This window comes from Crocodylus porosus, unplaced genomic scaffold (assembly GCF_001723895.1).
Source record: "Crocodylus porosus isolate Cpor-Errol unplaced genomic scaffold, CroPor_comp1, whole genome shotgun sequence".
Taxonomy (NCBI): Eukaryota; Metazoa; Chordata; order Crocodylia; family Crocodylidae; genus Crocodylus; species Crocodylus porosus.
In genome coordinates, this window is record NW_017728915.1 from 31,537,928 (window position 1) to 31,565,206 (window position 27,279).

The window sequence follows — 27,279 nt, forward strand, 5'->3', positions numbered from 1 at the left end:
AGGACTAGTATGGGATGGTTTGGATAGGGAAGGTCCTGTCTCAGGTAGGTGGTGACATTAGATATTTTCCAGGGGTTCCTTCTAAGTCCCTTCCTGTCTGTATGGTAGGTTCCCATCAGTATGTTTGCCCAGTATGGACCATGTGTTTTATAGTCACGCTCAGTGTTGGCTACATTTAATCACTTTCATAGCTGGTTTCCATTGCTGAATATATGCAGCTTTTGGTAGCAGTTTAATGATAGGCAGTGTCTTTAATGAGGAGCGTTCCTTGTATGTGAATATAAGATGAGGGACTTCTCCCCCTCTGCTGATTGGGGAAGAAAAACACAGTTTTGTATTTGAGATGTTCAGTGTGTGAGATTATCTACATATTATTTGGTTGTTGTGAATCACAAAACTAGTAGACTTTCATTTTCTGTGTGCATCCTAAACAGCTGATAAAATAGAAAGGAAGTTTGGGAAACAGATGTGCTTTATGTTACCTCCATATGTTTCCACTTTAGGAAGTTGTATATCATGAATGGTGAACCACAGAAGTAGTTCTAATCTATTTATTCTGTTCTGGTTCTGTTCTGGTTTTTGTATTGCCTCTGTCATTCTATGAGTACATAGACAATAGTGAAACCTTTAAGGGGTGTGTATACATTATCCATGTTCTAAACGACTGTAATAAAGGGCCTTGACACAGTTGCTGAGCAAGCGACATATCTTGCCCTTCCAGTTCTCTCAGAGCAGACCCTTCCAAGCTATCTGGCTACAAGCCCTTGTCTTCAGGATGTCTCAGGATGGAATCTGAAGACTTACCCATTTTTAGACAAGGTCCCCGTACGTATTCCCATGTGTTACATCATTTTATGTCTGATTTACCAGGTGTTTAATGCTCTTCCATGCTGTGGCTCAAGATTGACTCACTATGAATCTTGAATGGGACCTTTCTGGCTATGTCTTCCTTGCTATTTAAGGGTGTTTTGCAGCTGGAAGAAACCCCTGGAGAACTTATAGTCTCATCCCCTACCTGAGACAAATTCTACATAGGCAGCCCTGTCATAGAATCACACAGCATAACACCCTAACCTGTGACGCAGAAAGCAGAGGAACAGCAGCAGCCAGTCTCCTGCTGCTGCAAGGGTTGTTAAAATGTGCTCAAAAGATCTAAGGAAGAGGGCCATCCCCTTCCCTGATCCCCAAGCCCCATCCCTGCAGAGAAATGTAAAACCTTCTACAGTCCATACTTATCTGACCATGGAGTAAAATTCCTTCCATATCTTAAAAGTGGCTATCAGTCTGACCCTGAGTAGAGTGTCAAGACCTTCTGTCCAGGAACTTCTGGGTTTTAGTCCCAGCAGGAGCATTGGCCCACCCAAATCAAGATCCTGATGCTTCTGAGGAAGATGAAAAAACTGATGCACGTAGCATAGCATAGTTGTTCCTAGATCTTCTCTAGCCAATGCTTATCCAGCCTCTTGCACGTCTCCAGCGATTGAGATGTCATAACTTCCCTAGGCAGTCTATTCCATTGCCTCACTGTTTTTAAAGTAAATAAGTTTTTATTTCCTGATATCCAATCTAAATCTACTTTGCTGCAGCTTCAAGCCACTTGGTCTGTGCTGCTTTTCAGCAAAAGAGAAAAGGTGTTCTCCCTCATCTTTATGGGAGCCCTCCAGTTATTTAAGGATGCTACTGTATCCTCTTTTAATCTCCTCTTTTGCACACTGAACATCAAATTAAGGTTAGTAGGTTTCGAGAGCAAGGTAGTCCCATCACTGTGGGGTTCAATGTAGGTTGCAAAATCTTCTAAGCCTCTAGGTAACTGTGCAGCTAACCTGCTCTGAGCTCCATGGTGCTGTATCTAACAAACTAGTTTAAAACTGCCTTGTGTATGTCTCTGCCTACATGAGCGACAAGCACACTATGGATTACAGCAGACTGTCTACCAGAGTTTAATGACAATTTCAGGACAGTCTTATAACAATTTAATGGAGATCCAATAAATCACCTGTCATAGGTGAAATCCAGAACTTAGGCTCCCAGTACAGAGCGTGGGGGCTATAAATCATACCGTGCTAAGTTTTGCCCATGTCTCTTGTGCTCAGTCTTGTTCAGTGAATCATCAGTCCAATTCTTTCTTCTTGATAGTTGGTGTGACGATTTTAGTCCATAGTCTCATGCTTAGGGTGTTGACCTGGGAGTTTGAACCCTCTGAGGAATGGCAGGGATAAGAAATTGGGTTCCCAACTTCACTGGGGTGCGAGGTGCCTAATTGCTAAGTGTACAGTACACCTAATTGCTAGGTGTACAATAAACAGAGGGGCACCTCCTCTTCAACATGTTTTGAAAGATATTGGTAACTGTAGCTGCATTTTGTGATGGGGCCAGGCTGCTCAGCCTATATTAGGCATGTTCAGAGAACATCGAATGGATTGGGATCATCAGAGGATTCCCAGAAAGAACTCCTAATTTCTTGTTTCGAACTGGGGCAGGTTCTAGACTCAAACAGTTAACTAGAGGCTGAGGTTGTGAGTTAACTCTATCAAGACCAGGGCACTTTGGAAATGAGCAGAGCTCCAGCTATAAGTTCTTGAGCAGTGGCATACCTGGGAAGGGGGGTGGTAGGGGGCCACGGCCCATGGGCACAGGGCTGTGGGAGGGCTCTGGCTGGCTGTGAAACCAGAAGTGGCATAGAGAAGTGTTTCCTGTTTCTGGTTCTGCTCCCGCCCCCTGGTCTGCGATCAGGTGCTGGGGGACCCCCCCGCTTCTGCAATGGGGGGGGGCACAAATGTAAGCATTTGCCCCCCCCAGCGCTGGAGACCCTGAGTACGGCACTGCTGTTGAGGGCTATGAGGGCAACTATGCGCGTAGGGCAGCTATGGAGTATAACATATCCAGTGTTAAATGGCAGCTAAGTGGGGATTTTCAGTTGCAATTTTGGATGTAGGTGCCAACATTTTTCCTGAGTCTATCTGGGTTCTTCAGTCCTTTATTTGAGCTAAGTATAACCCTTTTATTCTCAAGTTTACCAGCCAAAATGACTATATCACTGAAAACCTGGAGGACGCTGATACCTTTCAAGTGTATGCATGGCGGTTCTTTATCTAGGAAGCGGAAGCCTTTGTGTTGCAGTCCTGTACAGACCCCATAGAAACTGAGTCTTATAAGTATATAATAAAATACCTGCTACTCCCAGTATACAATACCTTCCCCTGTCACTGACCACCAGGTTGTATACAAAGTAAATAAATTATGTAAATTAAACACTTCTGGATATCAGCTTTGTTTGCCATGGGCCCCTCCAACACAACCATCCTCAGTTGAACTTCATGTTCTAGCAAAGTAAACGTGTGACTTATTTCATCAATAACTCCCTGTCATATAATAATTTTTTTCATGGTATCGGAAGTACTTAATGGTTTTTCTTTCCAAATTGCTCCCAGTTCACCAAAATTATTTCCTTCTTATATGAAATATTTACATGGAAGCTGTATATGCATATAGTTAAGAAATGTTATTATTTTTTTCCTGTTCTGAAGAATATAATTTAAAATTGATTGAAGGAAAAAACATTTAAATGCATTTTGATTTTTAATTTAGTCTTATTCGCCCCTTCTTCACTTGCATCTTTTTCATTATAATATCCCAGTAAAGGCATATGTTAAATGTGGCTTTCATAAGACTACATCAGGGAGATGGTAGTACTGGGTGACAGCTTAAAAACCAATTCTAATAAGAATATGTATAAATCAAAGCTCAGTTTTCTGTACAGTGAATACATGGGTTTTGTTTTTTTGTTTTGTTTTTCTTTTTTTCTCTGTCTTTGTACCAAATCATAATAGCATCTTTGAAAACATGCTGCGATGGGAAAATAAACAATATCTTCGTTCTTGCTGATAATCAAGCTGTACCAGGTACTGTATTTCTTCAAATCCAAGGTGAGTTTTGGATTTGAATATAAGGTGGGGCAGCAGGCAGCTGCTTATAGAACTGGCTTCACATTTTGGATCCTTAGTGGGCTGGATTGTGATTGGAGTTTGGGAAACTCATCATTATATTTGTGTGATGAGGGAACTTTTATCTCTCATAGTTTAGGGCTACTTCTTTTAGTATGAAAGAGCTGGGATGTTTCCATCCATTGGATTTTGAGAAATGTAGACCATTCTGTCAAAGAATAGATAGAACTGTATCATTATTTCTTGCTCACAGTTGGCAAAATGATGTCCCTCTCCTTTTATACCTGTTACCATGAAGTATTGGGGGTGCATTATGGCAACAGAAGCCAGTTCTTGTTTCAGCTGCTAAGGCAGATGATGAACATTTCTAAAATAGGACAGCTTGTCCATTTCCCAGAAGAGAGCTGTTTGATAGCCACAGCTCAAGCAACTCTCACCCTGCAGTAACAATTAGGCTATTAGTTTAGTATCTAATCTTTTTTTTGGGTGGGAGGTGCTATCGCAAACTGCAAACTGGTTAAGATGTTTGACTCTGGAGCCTAAGGAGTGAATTAAAGTCTTGCTCTAGTTTTAATCCAAAAGCTGCCTCCCAGTTAGCCCCGAGTCCCCTGACCCATCCATATCTGGTCATTCAGAAGTGGAGCCAAAGGCAGCCATACATCACTTCGCTGCGTGTTCTTGACTGTAGAAAGCAACGACTCAATTGTCATATAGGCCGCTGAGGCTCAGGTGAACATCTGACTTTTTGGTCTAAGCTTGCAGTTTTGGTTAAGGTTATTTACAAACTTGTAGGATGGCCGCTCAGTATTCAGTTGCCTTGTCAATCTTTGTACCGACCTGGATTTAGGTCTGATACATGGGTCCAAGAAGTACTACAGAATTGTTTTGAGACCATTTAATTTGTTTTTGTTAGGAAGGTTAATCCTAGTTGATCATGTAAGGCAAGGGTGCTCACTCCCCAGCCCACGGTGCCATGTAATCCAGCCAATGGGCACACAAATTTGGCAGTGAGGGAGCGGTTGCAAATAAAACTGCCACTGCCTCCCAGCCACCAAATTTCCAAGCTCCACATGACTGAATTAGCCCTGATAAGGCCTGTGCCTGCATGGTCTGATTTAACCATGTGGAAACAGCTCAACTGTGGCCTGGTAGAGATCAGGGCCATGCACTGGATCCAGCCCATGGACAGACGTGGTACAGCTCATCCAGCCCACAGGCCAAAAAGGTTGGGCACCAGTAATTTAGGGGAATCCTTTTTACTTAAATCTCAATTTAGTCATTGACCTTTGCACATTTTGCTCCAGTATGTGCTTGGAATATATTTTGTATTGCCACTGCTTGCTCACTAGATTAAGTGTTTTCCCTTCCCTGACATGCAGATCGTTCTGTCCACTTTTGGTATCAAAGTAGAGAACATTGCTTTCATTTCCTACCACGTGAAGAAAGGTGAAGGGGGATGTTTGCTTAAAACTAGTAACTTTTAACACTTGACTACTCCCTTTTATTTAAAGTTGAATTCCTCTTTGTCTGTCTCTGGATTTATATGCAGTGGTTGCACTATAAATGCTGGATTAAAAAAACAAGAAGACAACTCGAAAATACCTGCTCTTTAACTCTTCCAACTTTTTGGTTTCAAGCAGTGCGTCTGGCTCTTGCAGAAGTGCTGTTATGTGAATGCTTAGTGAAAAAACCAGTGAAATGGTAGGGGAAAATACGCGTACTGAAGCAACCTAGTTTTCTGGTTTTGGACGCTCTCAAAGAATTCAGCAGGAATCAAAGAGACCTGGCATAGCCAGAAAGCATTCAGTCTATTGCTTTAATATTGTTACTATAAACTAGCCATGATTGGAACATTTTAGAGTTAGTCAACCCACTACTGCCTGCTTCCAATCCTTAATTTTACAGATTCTGTATCACATAATGAATGGTTTGGTTTCCTTCTGTATTTTTTGGCTTCATAAGCAAGGTGTACTTAGATGTTCTGTTTATCTGTCAAGTGATGGAAAATATTTCTTGGCTGCTCTTCACGCCCCATTTAGAAAGCAGTGCTTAATGTGACAAAGGAAAATTAGTTGCCTGTTTTTGTTATTTTATAATTAAAATCTGAGTTACAAAACGAATAGCTTTAAACACTCAGTTTAATTCCTGTTTTTACATTGTTGAGAGACCTTTTTTTGAGTCTGTAATTAAATGTGAAACTTAGTGTCAGACCCTTCGCAAATAGTTTTCTGAATTTGAAGTGAATATTTTTAAAGAGTCAAGAATGCTTTTGGAAGATGTTTCCTGGAAAACTTGGAGAAAAATATTTTTGCATAATTCATGGAAGAAGTAAGAATGATTGCAACATGAACAACTGAATACAGTGCTATAAATCAGGAGCTATTATATATAGATCAACTGAGTCAATTATCTATATATTTTTGTGATGACGGCTGTTAAGATTTGGCCCTGAGTACCTGGACTGCTGTAGGAAATGGTGTTCTGCTGAAGTTTTTTAGCATAGTGATGAATTACATGTGTCACAGTATTTCATTCTTAAACACTATAGTATTCTTAGGAAGACACCCAAACAAAAGAGAGCCCGTGAGCTTAAAGAGGAAAATAACTAACCTGCTTCCTCTACCCCTTTGTGGGGAGGCTTTGTTTAGGTCAAGAAGGGACTGAAAATGCTGAGGTGTCTTCAACAATTGTCTCCTTTTTTCTCCTGCCTTCTTGTACTTGCTCAGTTCCCACGTGAGTGGTAGGAAGGACATAGTGTGGGGAGAGGACCTCCCCGTCTGATTAGATTGAAGAATGCAGCAGAACACCTTCGCACTAGAGAGAGGGATTACAGACCCTTTTTCCTTGGTGTTGTATGCTCAGTAGCAACATCTTTTTCCCGTTTATATTTAGAGATGGATTTCAAACCATCTCCAAGTATCACGGTAGTTGCTTTCTGAGAGGATTCTTTTTTCCAACCAGGGACAGATTGGATTAGATTTTAGATTTGTGTTTTGTTGGTTTTGATAGCTGTCCCATGGTGAGGATAATTTGTTTAATAGGGATCTGGTTTCTGAAGCTGGAATTGGAAGTGGCATGACCGTCAGTAAAATGTCACCTAAAGATGGTGGAAGAGGTTGCTCCTAATGTGTTAGATTGTGATTAGACCCTTAATATCATTTACAGGTAGGTCCATTGCATCACATATGGGTCCCAACTATAGTCTTGCTTAAAGGTTTGGGAGCAGGAGGCATCAGCTCTGGACAGTCCTCTGTGAGGTGCTGTGATTACTGAAAGGAGATTAATATACCTAGAACAGGTTATGATCAGGTAGTTGGCTATGTGTGTTAGATGTTGTGGCCTCTTCTTCTCTTTCATATGGCATCAGATACTAGCTTCCAAATCTATGAGCCACTGCCTGGTATTATCACTGGATATGCAGATTCCATCTGCCCCGTCTGGACACTTGTGAAGATTACAGCTTTCAGTTAAGTGTTGTGCTGTTTGTCGGACACTGCATTCACATATGGGGCTGTTTAAGATGTTCATCTTGTAAAGAGCTGTTTTGAAGCATCCATATCTAGATCTCAGTCTGTTTGGCTTGACCCACGCTTCTCTGCCAAGGTTGTATGAGGCCAATGAGGGACTCGTTGCATGTTGGTAAAAAATGCTTAAGGAATAGGTCTGATCTTTCCCTCCAGTTATCCCACGCTGTTGCTGCCATAGGTTTGGTTGAGCATCCCCAGTCTCTTCCAGGAGCTTGTGGGCTTCATGTGCAAACAGTTCATGACTTTTAAGCCTCTTAGGCCTCCATCTATTGAAGTCTTCAGGTAACAGTTGATGGAGTAGGTGATTTTCATCATCTCTTGCCTCTACTGCCAGTAATTATGTTAGGGGCTGTCTTCTTGTATCGCTTGATCTAATGCCCAGGAGTACAAGGGAGTTCATCTGTGTGTGTGCAAGGTTGTACAGCCTGTAATGGGTCTTAGTGCACTGTTAAGTACACTGTCAAGCTTTCTAGTGTGACAGTTTCTGGACCATACAGGAGAACAATATTCTGCTCGGCATCTACCATTGCGAGCGTGGTGGTTCTGAGCACTTAGATGTTGGCATCCCCTGCCATGCTGGCTAAACATCTGAAGGCAGCTGCCCTGCGCAGAGACTTTACTGCTGACCTTCCGAGTGTGATGTTTATTGGTGAGAATTTTTTTTTATTATACCCCAACCTACCTAACTTTCTAGTTAGGTTGGGGTGTGCTTATGGGGAAGGATGTGACTCCCTACTGTGATAGTCAGTGTGCATTTGGCTTGGGGGAATTGTCCAGATGGAAGAGTGATGATACTGATTTATGGATGTTCAACTTTAAGTGCCACTTGTGGAGACCAGTCAGCGATGACCTACATGTCAGTATTCAGTATCTTTTCCATTTCTGTTTTATCAATTCCTTGGGCTACTATCGCGACATCATCATCATACATTTATTGCTTAGATCTTGCATGTGGGAAGTCCGAGATATATACATTGAAAAGTATTGGTGCAAGCACTGACCCTTGGGGGACTCCATTCTTCAGAGTTCATGCTCTGCTTTTTTATCAGATAATTGACTATGTGCATTAGATGTTAGGGCCTAGTTGAGCTGCTTTACTGGAGTCATCTTTTGTCTCTTCGGTGTCCAAGAAAGTAACATTTCTTGGACCAGGATTGGAAGTCACCCTGAGATTTAAACTGTGTTGTATTTTTGTACATGTACATTTGAAATGTCTTAAAACTAATTATTTTTTTGAAAGGGATGTGATGGAGGGTGTACATTTTCATTGTTGAAATTAATGGAAGCTTGTATCACTCAGTTTTCACATGTAGTAAAAATGCTCCCATCCAGATTATTTAAAGGAGATGTTAGATCCTTACAAATGTAAGCTGTTCTTTCACATTATACAGAGTTTCTTACAGAATAAAAGAAGCTTGGATGGAAATTGTAAATATTCTGTTTTAACACAAGAAATGCTAGAATACCCTGAACAGTAAGCAGTGAGGTATTTTTGCATTTTTTTTATGATTTCCGATGAGAATGCTCATAATATGCACACATCTATTTCAGATAGTTATGCTACATAGTATATCTTCTGCTGAATATTTACATCACAAAGGGGTCTAATTACTCTGGTTTGTTGAAATGTCAAGCATAATTAAGATGCAATTGTACTGTAAAATAGCCTAAAATAACATTAGCTTAAAACATTACATTGGTCTAAAATAAAAGTCTAGTACAAGAGGCAAAATTTCTCTTGAATCTACAGACTGTTTTGAATGTACATGCCATGACTTAACCCATATTAGCTTTGCTGGTGACATATTGTTTAACACAGTGAGTTATATGAAGATATGAACAGATTTAGATTTTAGCCAATGATTTATAATTCTGCAACATGGAGTTGTGTAACATGAAGATGCCTTCGTTCTCAAATAGGATAGCTTTATTTAAAATTGATTAGCAGCAATTCACAACGGCTTGCCAAATAGCTAATGGAAGCCATTTGAATCAATTCTCTCGTATAATTTAAACACCATTTCACTGTATATAGTTTAACCAGGAAGGAGTTGCAGCTTGCAGCCAGTAAAATTAATTATTTAGTATTCTTTTCATAAATATTTTCCCTGTCCAAAAAACTTTAAAAAGTGCTTATATAGCGAAAGTTGCGTTCAGTCCATGGGTGCTTCAACTGGGTAATTTGAAAAATGTCACAGTATTAGTTTTCACTTATGTATGTCAAAAAGCATTTATATCTACATGTCATAGGTTTTTTTTTTTTTTTTTTTACTTTATAGTTTTTGTGGAGTGTGCATTTAATGCTAAATTACAAATTGAATTTTGCTGTTAACTAAGGACTTTATTCAGCAGAAATTATATGCAGTCTTTTGCAGAAGGTCATGGAATCTGGCTCTTGTGCTCCATTAAGTGATGTGGTAGGGAACTCCTTTTGGCCACAGCTTCACTTTTGTCAAGATGTGCTTCCTGCAGAGAAATTGCTCAGGAATGAGGACTTTGCTATCATAACTTTGTCCTCCCACTGCAGGGCTCTAATCTGTCACTGAAATACCACCCTAAATTACTGGGTTTGGAGGGTATTTGTTTTAGTTTCAAAGTTAATCATATTGAGCTGGTGACCTGATGGCACGTTGCCCTGACAGTATAGGAAGAAACGCTACTCATACGCTGCTATTGGTTTGCTTTTATTGGATGGGATTTTGCACATTCAACTATATATAGGGAGAGTCTATCTCTGAAATGGCACTTTGCCCACTCACCTATTTGTCTGCCAGTTGCAACCACTAAGGTTCCAACGAAACAGAAGCACAGAAATGGAGCAATGGTGATGCTGCATCATCATAAAAAATGCACTGTTAGGCCTGCTGTTTTTCATTTGAAATATTAAATTGAACTTCTTTCTGGCAGTCTTTAGAGGCTCTCTAGGTGAAACTTAAAGAACCCGTAGTATTTATTTGAAAACCAGTGGAGAATTGTTCTTGTGTCCTAGTTAATCTTCTCCCTTTGTTTAAAGAATATGGGAATGTTTAGTACTCATATATGGTGACAGTTGCTGCAAAACTGCATTTGTCCCTCCTTTTCACTGGAGCTACTATACAAAAAGTGTTGTGTAGACCTACACGTCTAGTTCATCTCGGACAGGTGCCATAAGCATATCGCCATATCCTCTGAGAGACAGTGGGTTTGTGCATGCACTGTAGGGCTCCATTTCTCACCAAAAAAAAAATTTGAGTCATGAGTTCGTGGTAGCATTTTAGGGCATTTAGGCAAGGAAATTTCAGCCAGTGGATAGGGTAGAGTGCTAGTACCTAGCTACATAGTCTCTTTGAGGTGGCCAAGTAAAGAGGTTCACTTGATCATGAAATTTCATACCCCACTAGATTAAAAGGCGAGAGTAGGTTGTCACATGAACTATGGGAGGTTCGGAAAAGCCTTGCTGTTGTCTCTGAATAAGTACAAAAGAACTTAAGTGCCCAGTTGCCAAAAGCAGAAGGATTGGGTGCAGAACAAAAATAGCTTTTTTAAAAAAAAGAAGAAAGAGAAAAAGGTGAGCCTATAATACACGTGGTGAAAGTTTAGAATCTCTCCTCCTTTGTGCCAGAGAAAATTGCTGTCACGGGGGCTGTTCTGAAAATGTGCTTCTCCTGCAAAAAAGGGGGAAGGAAAAAGTACTTCATTCAACTGAAAACTTGTGCATTTTTTGATGAAAGGGGCTGACTTCATCTGGTAGATAGGGGTGAACAGGCTAGATGTGAAAATATATGCTAGGAGAAAGCTAAACCTGAAATATCCTTAGGAGGGAATGAGCTGTGATGAGTGGAGCAGAAGCCCTGCAGAGAGTGGGGAATCCACTTATCTGTTCAAATCAAATTGGAAGTCCAACTTTTTTGTAGATCTTGCTGGATATTCCAAGCAGTTTTTAACCAGGCACCACTCTCTGTTTTGCAGATGTACATTTACAGAAAAAAAATGTCCTTTATATAGATTCTTTGGACCATAATTACTAGCCATGGAATGTTATAATTAGTAACATTTTCATAGCCACTAATTTATTCTCTGTAGTCACTCCGTCTTGCTCAGTCTAGAATTTAAAAGATAATTGGTTTTCAGATGATTGCTCCTGGGAAGGATCTGGGGAGCATCCCATCACAAAGGAGCAGAGAGGGGGCTGGTTGGGGCAACATGGCTCTAGGTCTGTAGAATGCTTTTATTTAAAGGGGCTACTTCACCAGGAGGTGGGAATGCCTGGCAGCCCAGTAGGCAAGGGCTCCGGGGGCTGTTTGGACGCCAAACTTGTGCATACCTCTGATGGGTATGAATTATGAAAGTGGCCAATCTTTAGGACTTCCATCTCCCCCTTATTCTGCATACACCTCCATCTGGGGAAGGAGAAGGGTCGTCTTGTATTTCCCTGCATTCTAAGGACTGTTAGAGAGCTGTAGCTAGTGAATGATGCTTGCCCAGCACATTTACAGTGAAACTATAGTTTACCCTCTGTCTGCCTCCCAAGAGGGTCCTGGATGCTGGGATCACCCAGCAAGAATTCAACCATTCCCTTTCCTGTACTTGCTGACCTAGTAGAGGAACCTGATGGAAAAGGGCTAATGGTCTGGAAGGCCAAGCCAGGTGGACTTCATCAAGCAGCCAAACTGTGCAGAGGGAAAAAGAGAAGTCTGCCAGAGAAAGAAATGATGATGATATTGGGAAGAAAGAAAGGAACTGTGGTAGATGTTTCAGCTGAGTACGCAGAGTATATTTTGGAAGAAAGTAACAAACCCTCAACCTCTACATACATAGCTTGGTATTATATGACATCACCCACGTTTCGCTAATATGGCATCAGTAAGAGAGAGAAACCGATTTTTGTAATGGCTAATTCACACTTGCAAAATATGCAGGCTCTAATCTTCCGTCTAGTCTCAGCTGTAGAAGTGGTCCTTTTTTATGGAAGAGTTTCTGATTAAGAAGTGCTCTCATGGAGAGTCTTTCAAGCACCTAGGCACTACCTTGTATTCTGTCTTTCTGCCCATATCCTAATGAAGTCTTAGTACTTCTTTGCTAACACAGTTTAAGTAGTATCATGATAATGACTTGCTGTGACACAGCACTTGTCCTTAGATATCAATACAATCTTTTGCAGCAAGATTAAGAAAATGTATTAATAAACATAATGCCAGCTTGACTCTTTTGAACAGTGATTTTTTTGGTCTTATTTTTCTTCACTTTGTAAAAGAGAGAGATTACTGCCTCTCCAGAGATTAAAGCCTTCCAACTGGCAAAATGAAGAGATACTCACATGAATGAGAATAATTTCTTTCTATGAATTTTTCTTTTATCCTCATAAATGAAGTTTAGGCAGAAAATGCTTTCTTATCACCTCAGGAATTTTTACTCGTTCAGGAAGCAAAAATGAAAAAAAAAAATTCTACTGTTTCTGAAAATCTAGGATTATAAATCTGCTGTATCCAGCAAAGAAAATATACTGCTATGGGGAATATTTGATTCCGCTTCTGAATCAGCTATGTTATACGGGTTGTTTAAAAATAAAGTGCCGTACCATTAAAGCTATCTGCCCCTTCTACTTTGATATGGTAAGCATATTATTGAAGTTGGGATTTTTTGGTTCAGTACACATTTTTTTTAACAGATTCTATAAACTTTTTTAAGATCAGATTTACAGTAGGTGAGTTACCACAGGTTTTTACATACTGGACCCTCATATTCTCAGTAACCAATTTTTTCTTGTGTCTCAGAACTCTCATTAATTTTTCACAGGCTTGTGATGGATAGTTTTTATTTATTCACATCTGAGGTTCTGTTGTGTGAAAAGGACTCATTTTATAACATTACATATTCATGGCTTGGGATAGATGGGATAAGGAACTTATTATTAATGTGTCACAGTGGGAAACTTACTCTGGGTTCATTTGTGAATCTTGTTAAATTTGGTGCGGTCAGCAGACGGCACTGAAATTTTTGATACATTTTATTGGAGGAGGGCAGAGAGGTTCAGTGATGCTTTCTTGTCTAAACAATGCAAGTAAGATGGCTTTGATCTAAATGCATTTGAAACACTAGCAGTAAGGGAAGGGTAGGGGGAAAACATGTACACACAGGTAGAAAAACTGCACCTTGCTTTTATCATTTATGCTGTGTGGGGTAATGTCTACTGAAATCTGACATGCTTAATACTACTAGAGATTCTATACAATTAATAAAACGTGCTGTTGTTACTGCCATTTACAATACTGTGAAGCAGTATCAAGATCTTTAACTCAAAATGTGCAAGTTGGGTCTAGGCAAGCTAATTTTGTGTGTGATGGCTCATTGCGGCCAGGCTTCACACTGATTAAGGGCAACCGTCTCCTGTTAAAGTGGAATTCTCCAGTGAAGAATTTTTCTCTCTTTCTGTATGCAGAATTTCAACCAATATCAGTGGGGAGTCCTTTGTATTGAACACGTGCAGAATAAGCAGTAGTGATGTACAGTACAAAACGAAGAGGGGAATTTTGGCCTAAGATCCTTCCTATTCTATAATCTTGAAATTTCACCTGTTTTCTAGGAGGCCAAGTGCTTTTTTTTTTTTTTTTTTTTAACAGACACTCAGTGAAATCCATCTTGCAAGGCAAGCAGTTCCACACATTAGAAGGATTTTTAACTGTATATGTTAGCCTGTATAAAATGAGAGCTCTTCAGTTATTTGCCTCTGCCATTTCGTAGTGGAAGAGGCCAGGGAATATTGCTACTTTACAATTTAGCTACATGCCTGTGACCTTAATGACATGAATAATACTGTCTCTGTATTGAGGCTGTTGCTGTACAAAAAATTGGACAGCTATTTATATTAGGTCATTCACTTATACCAAGACAAAGTGTGAAAGAAGTTCTGGATATTTACCAGTATCGGAAATTAGTCAAATACTTAGGACCATAAATCTCAAAATACAACAGAATTGGACATTATCTGGGTTAGCATTTTCTTTTATAAATTTGTTTTCTTTTATAAATATGTTTTTTCTTTAAAAATAACAATACATTGTGGATCAGAAAGAATACTTGTATTGCATATTGCACAGCAATAAGGGACGGTTAAGTTTTTTTTGAAAAAAATAGTCAGTGGTAGAGAGGCTTTAACAAAATATTTCAGTGATGTAAATTGCTCATTTTTAACAGGGATCCCATTGGTGGTTCAAGAGTATTATATTGCCATTTGTAACAGAAGAGCTGGGTAGTGAGAAAACTGTACTCTATTAAGAGTTTGTGAGTGTGTGCATGTGTATACAGTGAAATAATATCCAGTGTAATGTGAAGTGACAGTCAAAATTACAGCTTTTCTCTTGCCGCAAGGGTACTTCTCTGCCAAGTATAGTAATATTGTTGTAGCAGTGTTCAAGGTTGTCAGCAGTTCTGGGTTACTCTGCAGAGAGCCATAACTGTGTGTGGAAGCAAGGAGCTTCCTGTCAAGGGAAATACTATAATTTTGATATATATTTGTTGGTGCCAAACTGCAATTAAATAGGAGGCGTTGGAAGAAGGTTTTATTTAACCAACTTGAATTTGTTGATTAATTAGAGGGGGGGAAAAAATCCAGAAAGAAAACAAAAATGCCACCCCGTGTGTGTGTGCGCGCACGCACGCGTTAATATGCTGATTTGGTGTTTGTTCATATTCATTAGTTACTCATTCAGTTGAATTTTGGATGTTCTGAATATTACCTGATATACTTTTCTTCTGTAGAAAATTAGTGGTTGTAGGTGATGTGCAGGACGTACCACTCTTATCTGAATGGGATCCTGACTTTATTATTATGTTAGGTTACTATCGTGGCATGATGTATTTTTAGGGTTCTTCTAAAAGTCCTGGTGGAAAACTTTTTTTCTTCTGAAAGAAAATGGCGTATGCAAAATCCACAAAATAACATCAGAAAGATATGAAGAATATTTTAGAGAGAACTTCTACTTTCTCAATCCTGAAAAAATTTTGCAATTTGAAACAAAAGCAGCAATGCTGTCCAGATTTAAAACAAAACAAAACAAAACAGAAAGGAAAAACCCACCCACGTGGTTTGGTGTGTAACTATACAAAATGAATAAAATTGTGGAAAATATTGCTTTGAAAAGATCTATTCAGCTATGACAGCCTGATTAAGCAAGGTATTTACAACTTTATTTTTGTAGTCAGATTCCTTGTTTATAGGTAGTCTGGTAGTTTACTGAATAAGGCATGAAGAATAATGTGGAGAAACACTCTTTCTTGCGATTGGTCCACAAAGTAAAGCCCCTATCCACAAGTATGATGTAAAATGGGTGCATCCCTTGAATTCAGTGGCCATTTATGCCCAGGAGTCTACCTGTATTCAGTATTGCCAACTCTCATGAGTTTTGGCATTGTTCTGAAAGTCTATACTTCGGGAATGTGAAAAACATAGCTCTTTTTTTTTTTTATATATATATAAATATAGGTAAAGAGCTACGTTTTTCACATTCCTGAAGCATGGACTTTAAGAACAACACCAAAAACCATGAGAGGTGGCAACATTGTGTATTCTGCATGTTAAGACCTTTTGAGTTTTTTTTTTCTTGTTGTGTACGTATGCAAAAAGCACTTAGTTTTTTGCCTTCTATGTCTTGGTCAAGTAAGTATGTATGAAGGGAAACGTTACACTGCAGAAAATCGTAAGTCAACTCTTCTACATATAATAAAAAAAATAAATTTTATACTGAGTCATTGGAATGACCCTCTTTCCTCTATTCCCTTCTGTAGTTACTTTCCTTGAAAGTAAATTAAGGGTGTTTAATGTGGTCCCGCCTCTCCCCCCTATCACAGGAAATAAAGCATTCCATTTACCTCCTAAGTACTGTTGAATTATCCAAAATCTGTTCCACTGTTTTTTAGTTTGTTCTACAATCACAGTATACCAGTATATATAGTCTATACCATAGATTTCATATATACTGAACAGCTAAGTTTGTCTTCTTGTAGTTTACCACTTGAGCTAAATGCAAAGTGTAACACTGCCTTTGCTTTCTGTGCCCGGGCCATTCCTTAGCACTACATGAAGACTTCTAGTTAGTGACACACGTCTGTGTCCGCACCCATTATGGTGGGTTACTCTGCAGTGGAAGAGCTGTAAAGAACAGAAAGGCTTGATAAGAAACATACTGTTGCATTTTTTTAAAGAATCTTTTCCTGCTCACAGGACTTGGACTTGGTACCATTTTAGCTTGATTTCAGTGATTACCATCGTCGCATTTCCTTTTTGTCTAAGAGGCCAGTATGCATGGCCTCCACTCGGATGATGTTTGCTGCCACAGGCTGAATAAAAACAGCAAAGTGGCAGCTTTTCCTTGTAAAGATGAAACTCCTGTAGCTAGGGGCCACCTTCTCTCCCAACCAACAAACAGAAAGCCCTAGGGCTCTAGTGCTCCCAGGCTTGCACAGGTTGGTGTACAACAAAGTGTACCATTGCTGAAGTGTCAGTTTTTTTCCTTTTTTGAAGTTTTAGTATAATGAATTGACATGGAACGTATGTTCTAGGGAGTGGGAACCTGCCATACATTTAGGATTATGAACATGCAAATTCTATTTGCCCGTTGGAGCTGATGAAACTTTCACCGCTAACTTCACTTGAGCCAGGGTATGGCCTATTTCTCCACTGCAAGGACACTTGTGCCTTAAAAAATGATCATGTAGGTATTTGTGAATTCAAAGGTGCATATGTGGACACACGTGTGTTACCCTCCATTTGTAACCTCTGTGGAGCTCCAGTGTGATAAGTGATTAAACAGTTTACCGAATATAAGGTCTTTGAAGATGCCGCGTTAATGTGTATTTTTTTAATTGAATAAATATATTACACAGCAGGGCAGGTTATTTTCTTCATGGCCTTGCTGTTGCAATTTGAAAACAGACACAATTTTCTTTAGCTCATGAAGAATGCAGCATCTGTTCTTGGTTTCCTGCAGTTTTCATTCTTCAGACAGTACATTTAGGCACACATTTTGAAACAGTTCTTAACAAATCTGAAATTAAAAATTTTACCCCCTCCTTCAAAACAGTGGTTACCCTGTGACAACAGTGGGTTGAGCTAAATTCAGCTACGTCAAGCAAGAACTATAAAAGTAGATAGATTGCCCTCTAAGCTTCACTTTATTGGATATTGTAATTGACATATAGTTGTCATTTATAATCATCTGTCCATTCCTGTGAGTTGGGAGCAGTAAAGTTAATTGTGGCTGCTCATTTGCATTAATCTCACCTCTGAAGGGTACAGTAACCCATTAATATCATGTCATGATGAATTATCACAAATAACATTGAACATATTGATTAATGATCTCTGAGATTTGTATCTCGTTAAAACATTTTGTTAGCTCTTTAAACTTTTAAGCAGACAGTCAATGTATGCAGGAGAGGTTTAGAGATCACCCAAGAGGTGATGAAAAGTTACAGCATACATTTGGGTCACTAATTAAAACTTCTTAAAAAAGGTTTCATGCCAGGCTTGAAAAGCCCCTTTCTTTGGAAAAGAATGCTTTACAGCTTAACTAACTTGTCTCACCAGAAATTTAAAATATTTTTCCATCTTTTTTTGAAAGTATAGGTTTAGGTGTAAAATTAAAATGAAAAAAAAAAACCCTAAACCAAAAGTTGTGATTTTAAAACTAAGAAGTAGTGCTATGTCCTGGTTTCCACCCTGTAACAACAAATAGGTTTGCAATAATATTTATTTTAAGTTTGATTATTAAAGCTTATCTCTTCATAATCCATTCAAACCTGTTATTTTGCTACTTTAATATTAAACCCAAAATACTCAAACCAAAAATGCTTTTCACTCTTCATTTTAATCTTAGTTTAGAGATGGATATTTTTAGATGAGTCATTATATACATTTTACAATTACATTATTTTACAATTTGTTTAAAATTCCACTGAACTGTAAGCTAAAAGACGTAATGATTTTAGAGAAGGCATGGAGATCTGTATGAGATTCTGAAAATGTTGACTAATATTTCATTTGCCCAGAACAAAAAAATTTATATCCGTTGGATAACTGATGAAATATTATAGTCACCTAATTTATTAAACAGATACCATTTGAAGTTATTCAGCAGCACATCACAAGGGGATTCATTGTCTTAGATGAGGATGAAGACAACAGTAACTGTAGTCGACTGAGGCTCTTTTAATAGCTAGTGACTCCATCAGCTCCTATTCCTACGGATAAGGGCCTAAAACTTTATTTTTTCTATTAGCCGAACTTCCAACATAGTCTTGCCTTTCACTTAAATGTTTGCTGGAAGCAATCATTTTTTGTGTTCTTCCCCATATCATTCGTGTTATTTTCTCCCCTTTGCTCTCCCTTTGATTCTTTAACTTTAAAGGGTGGGAATGTGATGAATAGCATACAGATCTCCCTGCCTTATCCAGCGTTGGTGTTCCCTTAGCCTAGCTCACCCTATTTTTACCGGGCCAAAACAGGAGGCTAACGAGTTACTTTAAATTCTGGCCTAGCCCTTTGGGCTTTGAGTCCATTGCCTACTGAGCCAATCCACGGTTCCTTTCCATACTTAATGGGAGAGGGATGCCCTGGTGTTTGGCTCAGTAGTGCCTAGCGTTGAATCAAGGGTTACACTCTAAATTACCTTGGTTGGGTCCGAAACATCCTATGAGATGATGGATCTCATATAATATCTGCTATATTATATGAAATATATCTCAGAGAGCGCACGAGCTAATGTGCCATTAAGAGTTGAAGACAACACAGAGAAGACATTCTCAATCATCTTGCTATTATTGGTATTGGAAAGAGCCTTACAATTAATTGAAGAGCATATATAAAATTTGTTTCTAAATCATAAAACAACCATCTCTGTTTTATGTTAAAGTGTGTAGGACAGTCAGCCTTTTTATTATTCAATGCGCTTAAACCACATTGTTTGTCACCTAAAGCCTATTCAGTGAATAATGCATGTTGTAGCTTTTTTTGTCCAAAAAACGTGTGTGGGGAACACAACTTGGGTTCATTTCTATCCATGGTATTAATCCTTATTCATTTTAAAAACCTGCTAACGGAAATATTTCCATTCAGCTCATTAATCAATTGTGATTTTCATTCCCTTGTTTTGTAAAAGCTGTTGCAATAAATACTTTTTTCACAAAGCGAAAATCCAAGAGATGGATGCAGCAAGCGTAATTAATAGCACCCAGTTACAGAAGATCAGCAAGTTTGTGAGATTCACATGCTGCTTTACCATATGGCTGCCCAGTAGGCGAAAAATTTGATTAATGTTTTGAAGTAGATTTTTTTCAGCAAATATTACAGCCCCAGATGAGGAATTTTACTTTCTAGTATTGTTAGACTTAACTAAAATAAGGGATCCTTTGATTTAAAGCTAAACAATATTTTGATCTCGTGAAACTTTACATGCAAAAAGAATTACAGCTCTGTTGTACTCAGAAAGAACAGACACTGTACCTTTGTTTATAATTCAGCCCAAAATGGTAAAAATTTCTTTCAGTGTTAGTTTTTTCAGAAGTTGGTTGTGCTTTAAGATAGCAATCAGCTCATGCCTTGTGGAAGAAGCATATTTTCTTTTCCCCCAAAAGAAAATAACTTGATAACTAAGTTAAACCTGTATATTTTACTTGTTAGTATCATTTAGCTGCTTATTTCCTTGTAAAAGATCAAAGCTGAATGGCTTTTTGAGAAACTATCAGGATATGTACTACCTGGTTAATTCATTAGGCTGTTACCTTAAACCAGTTTGAGAGAGAAACTGCATAATTCATTTTCCTTCTTATGGGGACAGCTGAAATGAGTGCTTAATCGACGGACATTTTTAATGTTTTTTCTTGGGGTGGGGGACGACACAATGTGTACAAAAATATGCATCCTTAGAATATCACTACTTGATGTTGAGTGTTCTCATGCAAAGCTAACACACAGCAGGAAGTTTTGCTTTTCTCACAAATTCTCAGTTTAATACAAGGAACATCAGCAGCTGGTGAAGTACAGATTCAGGGTGCTGAGCCGAAATGGAGTGGAGAGCAGCTTTGAATGGAAGTCTTGCTGAGCTTCCAGAGTGCTGAAGATAAAGCATTACCTAACACTAGCAAAACAACTTTGCCAGTTTGGTTTCTTCTGATGCTTCAGGTAATGCTGAGGTTCAGTCTGGTGGGATGCTAAGGTTGAATGAATGAGCATTTCTAAATTAAAAAAGATACTTTTTTTTTGTGGAACTGTTTATTTATATATCTCTCTCTCAATCAAATGAGAAAGCAGTAATTGATTTTAGAGGTATGCTAACATGAAAATTCACTAAATGCTTTCTGATTAGTATGGATGTACATTTTCCCTGGATCATGGGTCATGACACAGAGACGTTGTCAATCTTGTTAAATTTATGGGAGGGAGAGGGAACTCAAAACTAACAATGCAAGAGAAAAAGCAAAGGGACCTAAAAGATATCAATTATGTGGATTAGTCTAAGGAAAGCTTTCACCCTTGGCAGTTCTGGACACAGTGTGACAGTAGGCAGCGTCCAGTTGCATTTAGATGTTGTTGTTAAGCTTCATAGGTAAGAAGCTAACTGTAAAGTAGTTTTACAGGAACGTGGAATCCAAACTTTAAATAATGAAACATACTTGAGACAGTAATGGGATGTTAATTTTGGAGGATACGAATGTTAAGACATATACTGTAAATTTAATAGACAGCTAACAGATGACAAAGCATCATGCCCAAAACCCATACTCTTAACTTAGTAAGACTGCCTGGATTGTTTTATTCTTTTGAGATAGGGTAGTTAATTAAATTGATATGAGCTTCTGAAGCTTACAGTGTTTGAAGACAAGCTCTAATATTCTTTTTTGTTTCCCTTTATCACATTTATTACAATTTGAGCAAAGTATCTGAATATTCTTATTAGATTTCTTTTTTCCATGTCTTATCTTTTTTTTATTCTTGTCTGTATAGATTGTCACTGTTTTATTTCTAATCAAAGCACTTTTTATTCCATAACTTGAACTAAAATGTGCCATTACTTTTATTCCCCTGTTATTAAACTGCAAGTTTATGTTCAGATATTCTGTAACATGATCATCTAAAATGTGGAGGGAAAAGATATATTAAAAGCCAATTTTCTCTCTATTGTCACTTACCTTTTAAAAGAACTAAAATACAAGGTTAGTTTTTTTTTATAATTATTGAACTGATTTATTAGTTGACTTGTTTGTGGGAGAAGTTCACTTGAAAATTATTGGATTCAATTTCTAATATTATAGAAGGCATTTTATTGGCTCATCTAAAGGGACCCTCCCTTGTAAATGATGCACGATGGTTTACCTTTTTATTTTCTTTACAAAGGGACGGTTATTGGCTTTGTTCTGTGACAAAGCTTTCCTGTTAATGTTCACAGTTTTAACTGTTGCAAAGTTACTGTTGTGCTGTAAATCTGTCAGGGAAGTCTGCAAGGGACTGTCTATATGAAGAGACTGTAGAGTGGTCAGTCTAAAAAGCTCCTTAGTGTAGTACTTTGAATTTTAAATCACACGCATAATTCAAAGGTAATGTAACTTGCAGTGTTGGACTTCAGTCCATTCAGTTAAATGGAGAAAAATGACTGACGTCAGGAATGAGTTATTGATTCTTTGTGAGAAAATGACTTTTGTAATATAGGAAGTATGGTAAAAGGAACAGCTTAATTATTTAGGGGGTGCTGTTGGAAAAAAGTGCTTTTGCAGCAGTGCAAATAATCTAAATAGGAACTGTACAGCAAGGTTTTTAAATAAGTCTTTCTTAAAGGTAAATTATTTTCTCTCTTTTCTTCTATGATATGCGTATATTCACTTTAACTATATTGTAGTACTGCAGCTAGGAGATAATAAACACAGGGAACAAACCCATATTTTATTTCATTCTACAAGTTATATGCACAGCAGCTCTAACTGACATTTTCTAGCTATTTACATTATGCTTACATTACATTAATGGAATCCTGACCACCAAGAGCTGTACTAAAAAGAAACACATGCAGAGGGTTATTCTGGAACTATTGTTGTTTAATGGGCGACATGAACTTTTTAATGCAACTTTATCAAATAAATATATGGGAAGTTGATATGGATACCAATGAATTTTTTTAAATATGGCATTTGGTAATTTATAAAATATAAGATAAGATATTTGCTTTGGCTCTTTGCATCTGGTCTCTCCTTTGATTAAGTGTGTATCCTTTGCTGAAGGACCACAGTATCATGTTGTTTTGACTGCAGTTCACAATTTTGGCAGGATTTCAGATAAACAGAATATCTGCAGTTAATTGGTTGAACATGTTCAACAATTATAATTATATTAAAACCTTAATGTACTTGCACATTTGCCCACTGTAGGCTGCTAATATGTATTAAGTTGTATTTTGGCCCTTATGACTTGACCTAGCTTGTAGCTGGGTTTCAGCAGTTCAGTTTGTACAGATTTTTAGGGAACAAATATGTTAAAGTGGTAGTCCCATTCTGCTTAAAGGTTTGTCAGTATTTCCATTACATAGGATCTCCTGTTATATAGAACTCTGTCCTCCCTTCAGTGATTTTAACTGTGCTCATAAAACTTCACTCCAAGCTGAAACTTGGCATCCAGACTTTCAGCCTAGTATATTTTACAAGCTTCTGGGAATACTGGTTTGGCTTTTTATCAAAGCTATATGAATTAAATAATAAAAATCATAAGCTTATCATTTTGGTGCCAAGGCTACCAGATATGTTATAAAGGCCAATACTGCCCTGTAGTTGAAAAAATGGTAGGCTGGCATATAACCATGAAAGAAACTAGGAAGGGAATTCTTTGAGGAGTACTAATAGAAACTACGTGCCCAAATCCCATTGACTTTCAAAGGAAGTTGAGTGCATAATTTCCTTTGGCTCTTTTTTTTTTTTTTTTTTTTTAAAGCACCAGAGATGACTCCACCAAAGACCCGGAACGGGACACATTTCCCCACCATATCCTGTGGCCCTAGAACTGAGCAGAGGAACTACCCCTGGAAGCATGAGTGTACAGCATAAACTCTTCCCCAGTTATGTGCCCTTCATGGGAAAAAGATGCATAAAGGAAACAGATTCTAGATACTGACAAAATAATAAGAATGCTCTCTGCAGTTTTCACCATGAGTCTTCTCTTCCCCCACCCCTTGTTTGTCTTTTCTATTAAGGTTGTAAAATCTTCAGGGCAAAACCATCTCTTATTCTCTTATTATGTATATGTATGCTTTTATTTACAGAAGACCTAGTTACACTTCCTTTCTGGTCTGCTAACTTGGGCAAGTCACTTCAACTTTCTATTCCTTAGTTTCCCTGTCTGTAAGATGGATCTGATGATGCTGATGTCCTTGCTAAAGTGCTCCACTATCTACTGATGAAAGATGCTATCTAAGAGCTCAGTTAAAAAATAAATAAAAGGCCTTGTTCTCAATTGTCCCATCATGGTAGGTAACAATAGGGTATTCTCTGAAGGTTCTGCAACTCTGGTACTCATCCAACTTACCCTTGGTTTGACAGAGCCAAGATATCCGTTCATAGCTTGATGCCAGGCTCCTTTTTTTGAGGTAGCTTTTAATTTTTCATTTTGGATGTGTAGATAATGAGTAGTTTTAATTGAAATCTAAACTGGAAGAAGAACTCTTTGGGTAGGAAAGGCAAATGTACTTTCCTGTTAGCTAAGTTCTTCCTCTGCAACAAAATGCCTCTTTATTATGGCATCTTTGTTTCATACTTCCCTGCTTCAAGTCATGCTATCTGTTGAACATACATGGCAGGTCAAAGGTGGTTAGGGCACCAGTCATATATTTAGGGGTTTTGGTCACAGCCGCTCTGCACAGGCTTCTTGTCTGGCTTCAGCTGGTCAACACAAGTAGAATTGTCAAAAGCATTTGAGTGACTTGGACAACTTAAGTCTACTGTCTACTGTCAATAGCTGCAGACGTTTAAGAATCTAAGGGTGGGAGTTGCAGTGCCAGAATCAATTTTAAAAAGGATCCTAGAGTACTAAATCACTTAGGTACTTTTGAAAATGTTTGCCTTGGTTCTCTAACTGTAGAAGAGGAAAATAGTATTTCTTTACCTCATTGTGAGTATAACCTCTTAGGAGACTATAAGACAATTGGACACTTGTAATGAGTCATGTCTGTACTTCAGATTGATAAAAATATTTGTTTGGGGTCTGATTCTGAAAAGGAACCAGAAGTATGGATGTTAATTGGTCTCTGATATGAGCAGAGATCTTACATTGCAGTTCTAATTTGTTGTTAGGGTTAATTCTTCATAATACTGAAAAATATGCCCAATGGTAATTTTCAATAATTTTGTTAAATACAATTGTTCAGTGTTACATGTTTAAATAGAATCTCCATTGTGTTCGATAAGTCCTATAACAATAATTATTTTCTGAGATTTTTAGACTCCTGATATGAAAATGTAACTTTGTCTTATTATTTTAATCTTCTCTTTCCTTTCTGCATGGATCATTTATTTGTGAACTGGTTATTTCAGTAAGGGCTCAAAGGTAATTTCATGGTTTATAGCATTTATATCTGAGGCTTTAATGAGGAAAACATATTGTTTTCTAATACCTGAAATAGAGGATCTTTCATTATATTTTTATTTTCCTTCTCTAATATTATATATATATCAAGTTCAAAGCCTTGAATACACCCAAGTATGGAAATGATGCCTTTTCTACACATGGGAAATATGAATGTTGCAACTCAAAAATTAACATTCATAGACTTATGAGGTGATTTTATTTTTAATGAATCTAAATGAAATAAATGGACTACTCTTGTGTTAGTGTGTTGCATTATAGCACACATTTGAAAATACAATAAGAGTATATTACTTTACTATGATTCAGTTTAGGAATTTATGCAGTTGAATGAATTTAGGAGCTTTGGGTATAATTCATACAGCCTATAGCCTCTTGGTAGACCCTTTCAAAACATTATCAAATTCAACAAAAAGTTTACTGGTGGGATAGATTACGGTTTGACCATTGCCTCTCTCCTCCCTGTCCTCCCTCCCCTTTTTCCTCTTCATTAAACTTGAAATTCTGTTTGGATGACTTTCATCCCAGCTATGGATTTATGTTTTGTGTTCAAGAATGGAGAAGGAATTCCTTGTCAAAGCGAGGATATATCTTGGTGTGGGTGAGGTGTTACTTAGCAAAGTTTTTCCCTCTTTCAAGATGGCTTCCAGGATAATAGGTCATGTTGGGATCAGGGCCACTAAATATAATGTTTTCTTAGATCCAGCGGCGCTTACATCCAATGGAAAGATTGATTTAGTTCACCTAATCTGCTACAGGTTATCAATGATCTTTCATCCCAAATCATAGAATCATTAACTCCTATCTAGATTTTCTTGGTGCATGGCTTGTAGGGGTGTGCAAAGTGGGCTGTATTCAATTTGTATTTGGCCCGATTTGGGGGACAGTGATTCAATTCGGCCACTGTCCTGATTTGATTCGGCCAAATCTGAATCTGAAGATTCAATGCTGATTCAGAGAATCAGTGATTCAGCCATAGACACAGCTTTAAATGTTTTTTCTATATACTTCGAGGTACTAGATATGGCTTGTGAACGTTGAGGTGGTGGGGTGGATGCAGCATCCCACAGGAGTGCAGGGGGACCCCCTGTGTGCTCTACGGTGGACCCTGAAAGGGACCAGAAGTACTCTGCAATCAGCCATGGGGGGACCCCAGGTGCCTCCCAGGCCCAGGAAACACCAGTCACTGAGCTGGGGAGCAGGGGGAGGGTACCCTGCGTGCTCCGTGGTGGACCTGTAAGTGGACTGGAAATGCTTCTGGTCCACTTCTGGGTCAGCCACGAGCTGCGCCTGATACCTTGAGATATGTAGAAAAAACATAGAAAGCTGTGTCTGTGTCCGAAACATCGAATTTCCGAATCTCTCTGAATAGATTCAGAGGATTCTGGTTTGATTCAGAGAGATTAAAGGGTCTCCTGATTTGATTCGGATTCAGACATTCAGCTGTCAAATTGGGCCATATCTCTGCCGAATTGAATGAGCAACCGAAGCTTTGCACAGCCCTAATGGCTTGTGCCTTTGATTTACAGTCATGTAAACTGGAGGAGGCTTTCAGTATAGCCTTTGATCTTGTGAGGGATCAGCAACTTTGTTGTCCTCCATCCTGAATAACCTATTATATGTCTGACTTTTTCTTTGAGATCTTTGGGCAATTTCATGTTCTTTCATAATTGTACTACAGTACACGCAATATATCTGTAATTCCCACAATGCATCTTTGGCTAAGAAGGCTTTGAAGCACTCATGACTGATTCTAGGGTAATAGAAGGTATTTTAAAGGGCTCTTACAAGTTTTATGATGCAGTAGCAGCTAATCCTACCCCTTGGGGAAAGCTTTGAAAGGGATAGAATCATAGAAAATGAGGGTTGGAAGGGAGGTCATTATTCTAGCCCCCTGCTCAAAGCAGGACCATCCCCAACTAGATCATCCCAGCCAAAGCTTTGTCTAGCTAGGTCTTGAAAATCTCCAAGGATGGAGATTCCACCACCTCTCTGGGTAACCTGTTCAAGTGTTTTCTACCCTCCTAGTGAGAAAATTCTTCCTAATATCTCAACTAAACTTTCCTGGCTGCGACTTGAGACCATTGGTCCTTCTTCTGTCATCTGTCACCACTGAGAACAGTCCAGCTCCATCCATATATAAAGTGCACAAGCCATCTCAATGGGAAGCTTAAATGCACATTTTTATGTCAGGAGAGAAATTGTAAAGTGT

At 38.4% G+C, this 27,279-nt stretch overlaps 1 protein-coding gene across 13 annotated transcripts in view; it reads left to right on the forward strand.

The window, feature by feature from the left end:
- WWOX (WW domain containing oxidoreductase) overlaps nt 1–27,279 on the forward strand; it is a 683,982-nt gene that overhangs the window by 76,949 nt on the left and 579,754 nt on the right. Inside the window, exon 1 of one of the 13 annotated variants that reach the window (XM_019535926.1) lies at nt 20,511–20,627. The exons of the other annotated variants lie outside the window; for them this stretch is intronic. Coding sequence (XP_019391471.1) covers nt 20,532–20,627 — 96 coding nt within the window. The 5' untranslated portion in view covers nt 20,511–20,531. Of the gene's footprint in view, nt 1–20,510; nt 20,628–27,279 lie in introns of those variants that run through there. 13 annotated transcript variants of the gene reach the window in all.